This window comes from Cynara cardunculus, unplaced genomic scaffold (genome assembly GCF_001531365.2).
Source record: "Cynara cardunculus var. scolymus isolate 2C unplaced genomic scaffold, CcrdV1 Un_Scaffold_5862, whole genome shotgun sequence".
Classification (NCBI taxonomy): domain Eukaryota; kingdom Viridiplantae; phylum Streptophyta; class Magnoliopsida; order Asterales; family Asteraceae; genus Cynara; species Cynara cardunculus.
The window spans coordinates 8,125-17,156 of NW_020202635.1; the positions used below are offsets into that span (position 1 = coordinate 8,125).

The 9,032-nt window shown below is 35.5% G+C and overlaps 1 protein-coding gene across 2 annotated transcripts; it reads right to left on the reverse strand.

The window, feature by feature from the left end:
* Positions 1–1,333: 1,333 nt before the first annotated feature.
* On the reverse strand, positions 1,334–4,392 carry LOC112504518 (inositol-pentakisphosphate 2-kinase-like). 2 transcript variants are annotated; one of them, XM_025108455.1, is made up of 8 exons: positions 4,234–4,392; positions 4,060–4,161; positions 3,247–3,450; positions 2,786–2,933; positions 2,537–2,580; positions 2,334–2,444; positions 1,621–2,214; positions 1,334–1,538 (listed from the first exon to the last, which is right to left on the reverse strand). In XM_025108455.1, the coding sequence occupies exons 2-8, from the start codon at positions 4,159–4,161 to the stop codon at positions 1,380–1,382; spliced, it is 1,362 nt and encodes a 453-aa protein (XP_024964223.1). In that variant the 5' UTR covers positions 4,234–4,392; the 3' UTR covers positions 1,334–1,379. The 2 variants fall into 2 exon arrangements, with proteins under 2 accessions (XP_024964223.1, XP_024964222.1); XM_025108454.1 differs by having other exon boundaries at positions 2,537–2,592.
* Positions 4,393–9,032: the final 4,640 nt, after the last annotated feature.

Sequence of the window (9,032 nt, forward strand, 5' to 3'; positions counted from 1 at the left end):
AATTAAATCACTGAATTTTTTTTAAATAAATAAGCATTGAAATTTTAGAAAGTGTTACCTACGTTGTCTTAATCCAATAAATCTACATGTAATCGACTAGAAAAGTTTTAAAAAATTAAAAAACCTAAATAAATTTTATCGTTTACAAACTCTACATCATACAATCCCCTTGCACTCAACATCATTGCTTCTCCTTACCATCTATGTCGCCCCATCATTGTGTATTTTTTTCACATCCCATAACTGCCATTGGTCCCTGCCATCGATCTTCTTTCTTTATGATCATTTTTTTTTTTGCTTTCAGATTTTCTATTTTTTGATTTGTCTGTATGTACTCCACTAGATTATTGTAAAAAATAAATGAATTGAAAAAAAAAGGAGAGAGAGATCAATGGTAAAGGCCAATAGAGATGATAGATGTATCGAGAATAGACGTCAACGAGGTGGCGAGGGCTAACAAGGAAGACGATGTTGTTGGGTACGAAGGGTTTAAATTAGGGACGAATTCACATTAGTCAAGGTGGGGGGAAAAGGCCCCCACTAAAAATGTTAATTTTTCAAAATAATATGGGTCATTTTTTTTTATCTTTTTACTCTTATATTCTTAAGTTTCCCCAGTCATTTTTTACAATTTCCCCCAGTGATCCAATCCATTTGATAAAAACCCCCACTTCATTGTTTAATTGTCATTATCCTCGGTTACCTCTAGTTTTTGCATTGCAATCATGCTACAATGATAATATTGATCGATGGTTTTGTTAAATATATCTCAATTTCTTGTTTTTTTAGTTTAAATACAAATCAACTCACCTAATGTTAATTTTATATATGCTCAAACCAATTCATCTGGAAGGAAACATAAATAAATTAATAGTAAAAATTGTTATTCGGGTTAACCGATAAGGTAAAAAAACAAACAAAATTGAAACTTACGTTATTTGGTTAACTGCAAGCCGGATAATCTGAAACCGTTTTGGTTTGGATGAGTTATTCGTTTCAAGATTTTTATATCCCCAGTCACCAATATTTCTGGATCTGCCACTTGTTTCAGTATTGTAAGATTTAGGAGCGGTAAAACTAATTTATTTCAATAAGTTGTTTTTATAAGCAATCTCAAACACACCTTAACAACACCTCTCCAGTGAACTCCATTCCATCTCCTATTATCTTATGAAAACAATTTATTACTTCTTATGAAAACAATTTGTAGGATAATATGTTATTATGAAAACAATTTRTWASKWMYWAKGAAAGGCTAAAAAGAGCAGACCATCCCTAACAGGCTTTTTCTAACGTCATTAGCCTCAGGGACGGGACGAAAAGAGAAACCATGGGGACGAAAATCATATTTTGAAGTTAAATACAAGAAAGAGAGATTTCTAAGCAGAAGAGGTGTTTTCAACTGGTTCTACACGAGACTTCCCTGGTCGATTTACAGTTTCCATCATCCGATTGTAACAACCCACTATTTCTTGATCCAACTTGTAGTAGTATGCCATTCTCTCTACAGGCTTCATGTCCAGATCAATAAACGATGCCTGATAAAAAACACTCTGTCTTCAGAATGAATACAACATAATCATAGTAATAATCATCTTGTTGTACAGAAAGGACCCTTACTTTGTATTCAAAACTTCGGTTAATTGATTCAAGAAAAACAACATCATAAGGAGACGCGGGATTTCCTCTTCCTGTTGGACGAAAACTGATGATTAGACTCAAGTCCTTTGCAGTTGAAGATATCAGATAATCTCTCACAATCTTCACCCTTTGATCGATGGGAAGTGAATGTATCGGTTCATATCTGTTGGCTTCTCCTAACTCCCTACACACTACACATGGCTGAGACACCACATCATAATACGCATGAATAGCACCTTCTATGTCCAAAACATCAAGCTTCTGAACTTGAAGAAGCCGGTCCATCACTCCTGATTCAGAAAGTGCCTCAGTGACAAGCTGCAAAAAGTTAGGGGTACGCATGCCCTCCTCATCACCTTCAATCACATCCTTTAGTGTATCTTCAAATGCTTCTGCGATGCGAGTATCTGTATCGTCTGCCCCACCACCCAAGCTCCCAAATACAAGTGAACCGTTCAAGAATACCCGGAAATTATTCTGAGGGGTAAGGAAGAGGTCCTTCACTGATTTTAGCACTCTTCCTTTTGATGCAGAGAACATATCCAAAGGGTCATATTCACTTATCTGTGATATCTGATGTAACACGCACTCACATTAGAATCTAGAAATACCAAAACAAATGCATCCAAGGGGTCATATTTCTAGCAGACTAATAGTGTAGCTTGGAAGATAATAGAGGAAAATGCTACAACCTTTCTTTGGTGGAATTTAAGGATCTGATGCAGCTTGAAGCGGGATATCCTTTTCTTAGCTGCATTTTCCTCTCTTACAAATCTTGAAATCGGAAGAAATCCACACTTTGGCTGCTTAGTTTGAAGAAAATAAACAAAGAATTATGAGCAAGACATTGCATGTTTTCACAAAAGGAAAGACACAGCTCAACACAAGCATGTACCTTTATCTCAACAGCTATGCACAATTCTTCTTCATCAACACCACCTTTGACAGAGACTATAGCAATTAATAGCAGCCCCATATAAATATGCAAATTTGTGATATCACATAATGTGCTGCATTTATTTTGATGATTGATAAAGAAGGTGGAAAAGCTAAGGTTTGACCTAAACTTCCAACCAAGGCATCACCCTACTAAATGATTTTAAATTGGAGTTCTTTTACACAATTAGATAGGATAAAGAGTTACCATGGGGGAAAATTGAATGGTCTGACATGAGAATTGCAGAATCACATTGGGTATTTATCCTCGCATCTTCAGCTCGCCAAGAAGGGCGCTGAAATAAAACCCCATTATGTATCGACTCTAGAAATTCCCTGGTTACCTGAACACGAACCTGCCATGTTTGGAAAGATCAACCAGTACTTGAGCTCATGTACCATACAAGACATAAAGCTCACATAGATGTTACAAATATAGAAGATAAAGAAGATGGAAATACTAGCATAAAAAGCAATAAGAAGTCATAAAAAACCCATGGGGCCCTCAAGTTAACAGTCTTGAACGGGTCTTTATTTGCCAATTGAGCTTGCCTTAATCAGAACTCCTTTTCAAACCATACTCAAGACTATCACATGAACCATCAAGATAAAGTTGATGATAAAGTTTAAAGTAGGAGACGCAGAGTGTATAAGGAAGTAAAAACATACCCCAGCATCAATGTGTTGAGAACCTAATAATGGGCACATTACTTGTTGCGCATAGATATGATTTCCAATATCCTTTGTTGAAGCAGATAAAAGGTCTCTTGTTTCTTTCCATACAAGGCACTCATGCTTGGATAAAGCTGGTGGAGCTTTCTCATATTCAGATCCATTCCTCTTGACCTTTTGCACCCGTAAAACTTTGCCAATCTACACGAAGTATAAATGCAAATCAATATTCAATATCTTGCAATCAAACATGTCTTTTATCAACCCCTGATGTTGTACTACAAGTATAGAAAGTGTTAAGCATGTAATTAATTATTCTCTTTGCAGTCATCTTTGTTTACTCAAAAGAGCTTGTTTCTGACCTTCAGTTTTCGGATTTCAAATTTGGATTCCAATTTCAGGAATTTTACATCTTGTTGTTGATTGCAACATGGGGTATTGCGTTTGATAACTATAACTGAAAATTTTATTCATCTAAATTGAGATTCTATCTGCAATAGGCAATTAACCCTACAAATAGCAGCATAAAGAGAGGAAATCAAACACAACCGAGTTAATTTGTTATTATCGTGTTCTTTTTCTACAATCTTTTAGGAAAATCCCTCAATTTCTCAAGTTTCTCTTTAATTAATTACTGCGCCACATTGCACAACTACAACAAGGACTATACGTGTGTTTGGAGAGATTGAAGCAAAATCAGGTAAGAACTAACAAAAGCTCTAAATAACTCCAAATCGTTGTTCTCAAACAGAGATGAAACCAAATGCATAAACTGAAACCAAAAAAATTAGTAAAAATAATGATAATTACGAAGTTGGGGGAAGTTCCGGTGTATGAAAGAACAAGATTAACAGCTCCTTCTCCCTTGTAAATCCAATCTTCTGCATCTTTTGCCTCTAATATCAACTCCATCTGCAGATTGTGATACATATCAGATTTGTTTATAAGTTAGGAACAAAACCCTTAAAATGTTGTTGCAGGTACCTCGTAGTTTGGCAGTATGGAGGTGAAGAAAGTGGGTAAGCAAAGAGCTCTGCTGGATTCCTTAACTGGAAGGTTGTGGTTTTCAGGCCATGTGGGTGATGGGTTCTGAGGAACATATTCCCTTTGTAAGAAGAGAGCAAGAGAATGTGTTTGGACTTCTCAATTTTCAACGCCAGCTGGATGATTGGTCTCGTTTAAATATTATTCAATAGGTTTTTGAGAATTAAAAAAAAAAGATACCATGTTTTATTTTCCATAAAAAAATTAATTATTTATTTCTTTAATTAAAATAACTTTTAATTTTTATGGAAAAAGTGGTAACTCAGTAGGTACAAAGTCCTCATAGTGACAGTATAAGTGTATGTCGACACTATGATCGTTTGCAAGTAATATAGTGGTAAAGTACCGAGATCGTTTCCATAGGGATTGAATTAATGAGAATCGAATAATTTCATGAACTTCTTGAGCATGTTTCGGTTTGTGATTAAAAGTTGGATTTTTGTTGGTGAAAAACTATAAAAGATGAAATAGACTTATAAATAAAAAGATGAAATAGACTTCTTATCGACCTCAGGATAGTTGGAAGAGAATATTCTAACTATGAGATGCTGACAAAATTCCTAGAATGTTTGTCAGAATCATGGCATAGCTATACTATGTGTCTCAAGATGTCAAGGACATGCCCCCCCCCCCCCTCTCTCTTAGCACTCTTTATGGGATCTTGATCAATCATGAGCAATCCCGTCTGCTGGAAAAGAATCTCCTTGGAGATTCAAAAGAATTGACAAGTTCTCTTGCAGCTTTGATCTCTGAAGCTCCTTCAGCGACCACTTCATTTCCTTCTATCACTGAGTTAGACCCTTCTAACACTGAGGACTTAACATGCGCTAATTTTCAGAGTTTGATGAGTCTTTGGCCCTTCTCACTAATTCTTTTAAAAGGTTTGCTAGAAAAAGCAATTTCCGCAGATCTCATTCTCTGACCATCGTTGATAAGCCAAAGTCAACCCCGATTGATAAAGCTTCAGCGATTTGCTTTAACTGTCAACGCAAAGGACACCTTACAAGTGAATGCAGGTCAAAAAGAGTTGTGAAGCCATCTTCCACCACCTCATCCTCCTTCAAGTTTAAAGACAATAAATATCTGAAATTGAGGGAGAAGTATAAGAAGACGAATAACCACCAGCATAAGGGTAAGGGACTTATAGTTGAAGAACACAACTGGACTGATTTATCTGACGAATCATCCTCAGATGAGGAAGACACAACCTACCTCTATCTTATGCCCAAGGATGTCAAAGGTGAACCATCTGAGACATCATCCTCAAGTCATCCCTCAATCTTAACATATACTCAGGAAGTCAAAGGCATTTGGTATCTCGATAGTGGATGCTCAAGACATATGACCGGCGACAATTCCTTGCTCTCTGAATATAAGGAAGAAAGAGGTCCTTCCATGACCTTTGAAGGTGATGGAAAAGGATATACCAAGGGCTTTGGTATATTAATGAACGAGCAACCACTTTTAAATAAGTTGCTTACGTTGCAGGACTGAAGCATAATCTTCTTAGCATCAGTCAACTGTGTGATAAATATTTCACAGTTAAATTCTCTAAGAATACATGTTCAGTCTTCAACAAAGATGACAATCTTGTATTACATGGCTCTCACCTAGAAAATATACACGTCATCGACATGGATTCTCCCCTACTGAGAATAACCGTTTTCTTTTTAAAGCCTTATCAGACATCAACTGGTTATGGCACAAACGGCTCTCTCATCTTAACTTTGTTGGGTTTAGATTAACCCCAAGATATTGAAATTTTTATAAAGTCAGTTTCATGTTTTGTATTGTAATACTATTTGTATTGTAATTGGGCATTGGGCTTTCATTGTAATTGATACCTATAAATAGGTGTCTTGGGTTTTATATTCATTATTATGAGAGTCGTCTGATGTGAGTTTGCTTTGTAAGTTTCCTTTACAGTTTTCATCAATAAAAAGGCCTATACATTTCTATTTGCTTCAATAATACTTGGTTTTGCTGTGATTTGGGATCTACACATGGTATCAAAGCATAATCGATTCAATTTTATTCGATAATATCATATTTTACAGCAAGATTAAAGTTTGAATATGTTTTTGCAATGGAACAGTACTCATGCATGAACAGTTTCCATTGTGAACCCAGATTCAAGTCACAATCAAGTTTAGATCAAGATCAAGATCAAGATCAAGATCAAGATCAAGAACACATATTAGATTTGAGAAGTCATATGTCTATTACTTTGCAACAGTGAATTACAATGTGCTCTTGAACGATGTCTCTCAAAGATCTCACAGAGTACAATTTTCTCTCAACAAAGATATCTCTCAAAAGTTATGATCAATTCTTACTAAACAAACTACCAAGGGCACCTATTTATACCCCTTATTACAAAGCATGTAAAGTCTAACTAGAAAGCATTAAAGGCTAACACTAGAAAGCAATGTAAAACACTTTAAGTACAAGAACTTGAATGCAACACTTTTAATCTATCAGTCTTCCTCTTTGGATTCAAGTCCAAAAATAGATTAGTAATGAACAATTTAAAGTCATTTAAGAGACTTAGACTCTCCCTCAACATGTTGATCAAAATTTCATACAGACAGATTTAGCAATCCAAGCTTGCTTACTGGAAATGAAAACCTTTTCTCACCAAGAGGTTTTGTGAATAAATCAGCAAGTTGGAAATCTGTTTGTACAAAATGCATTTCAATTGATCCTTTTTCAGCATGGTCAATAATAAAGTGATACATGATATCTATGTGTTTGGTCTGGGAGTGCTGAACTAGATTAACAATTATAGCAATCACGCTCTTGGAATCACAGTTGATAGGGACTTTTGTTGAATGTATAGCCGTAGCTATGAAGTTGTGTCTTCATCCAAAGCACTTGTGAACAATAACTAGCTATTGCGACATATTCTACCTCTACAGTAGATGTTGAAACATAGTTATGCTTCTTTGAAGTCCAACTGACTAGCTTGTCTCCTAAGAATTGATATGATCCAGATGTGCTTTTTCTATCCAGCTTGCAACCTTCATGGTCATAATCTGTAGAAGCAGTTAGCTCAAAGCCAGAATCTTTCGGATACTAAAGGCCCATATTTGATGTACCTTTGAGATACCTTAAGATCCTTTTGACCGTAGTAAGGTGTAACTCTTTCGGATTAGCCTGATATCTTGCACAAAAACAATTGTAAACATAATATCTGGTCTACTTGTAGTTAAGTACAATAAATATCCAATCGTGACATGATAATTTTGTTGATCGACAAATTTACCAGACAAATCTGCATCTAATAAAGTTCTAGTAGCCATGGGAGTCTTTGTCGAAGAACAATCAGACATAAAACTTTTTCAAAATATCTTTGACATATTTTGATTGATTAATGAATATGCCATTGGGAAGTTGTTTCACTTGAAGACCAAGAATTTTTTTTAACTCACCCATCATACTCATTTGAAATTTAGATTGCATTATGTCTGAAATATTCTTGCAAAATTTAGGATTTGTAGAACCAAAAATAATGTCGTCAAGATAAACTGTATCAAGATCAGATGCTTACCTTGATTTTTCAAATATAGCGTAGTGTTGATCATACCTTTCTTGAAACCAGATTTTAACAGGAATTGAGTTAATGTGTCATACCATGTCCAAGGTGCTTGTTTAAGACCGTATAGTGCCTTATCTAGGACATAGGCATGATCTGGATTTTCAGGATCTACAAAGCCTTCTGGCTGACTCACTTACATTTCTTCATGGAGAATTCCATTTAGAAATGTTGACTTCACGTCCATTTGATAAATCCTGAAGTTCTTGTGAGTCACGTGAGCTAAGAATATTTTGATAGCCTCAATGCATTCGACTAGAGCAAAGGTCTCGTCATAATCAATACTGTCCTGTTGACAGTAACCTTTTGCGACCAGTCAAGATTTATTTTGAACAACAATTCATGTTTCATTCTTTTGGTCTCGGCATAAGTCTCCAAACTTTGTTTCTTTCAAACTCTTGAAGTTCATCTTGCATAACATTATTCCAGTCAGGATCTTGTAATGCTTTAGATGTCTTCTTTGGCTCTAAAGCACTCAGAAAGCTTAGGATCATACACTCATTTGCGGTTGCATATTGTGTTTGCACTCTCAAATTCATACTTCCAATTATTTGAGTCGGGGGATGATCTTTTGTCCATTTGTGTGTACAAGGTTAGGGTTGTACATCAGTCAAATTGTTCTGATCATCATACTCATTAGATACAACTTGAATTTCTGAGTGTTCAGCTTCAACTTCTGGTTGAGAAGACTCAAATTGAACAACTTTGGATTCAACAATTTCAAGTTGAGTCATTACTTCAGCTTGAACAATCTCAATTTCAGTGGCTAGTTGAACAACTTTAGGTTAAACATTAGTTGATATTGAACAACCAGCTACAGATGGTCCAGAAAGTTGTGTAACTTGCGGAATGGCCATTGAATCAGTAACGTTGGATGCGTTTGAATTTTTGGATTTTGCGTAAACATCCAAAGTTAAGTCAAATGCATCTTTAAACAATGAATTTAAATTTGATGTAACAGTAGGGTTAGAATTCATTGTCCTGTTTTCTAGTACATGTTCTACACTGATTTGTATAGAAGCTGATAGTTGTAGATTGACTCTTGAATTGTGTTGTCTAGAAGTCCATGATTCGTCGAATCGAATGTTGATGTTTTCGATGACAATTTTAGTCCGTTTCTCTGAAGGCTTTTGACGTGATAAAA

Bases quoted from the DNA above. Each gene is read 5' to 3' on its own strand.
- LOC112504518 (XM_025108454.1), bottom strand. From the start codon at position 4,161: ATGGAGTTGATATTAGAGGCAAAAGATGCAGAAGATTGGATTTACAAG. The intron at 3,451-4,059 runs GTAATTATCATT...TACTTCGTGTAG, and splicing joins CCGGAACTTCCCCCAACTTC to ATTGGCAAAGTTTTACGGGT. The intron at 2,934-3,246 runs GTATGTTTTTAC...CAAACATGGCAG, and splicing joins CTCAACACATTGATGCTGGG to GTTCGTGTTCAGGTAACCAG.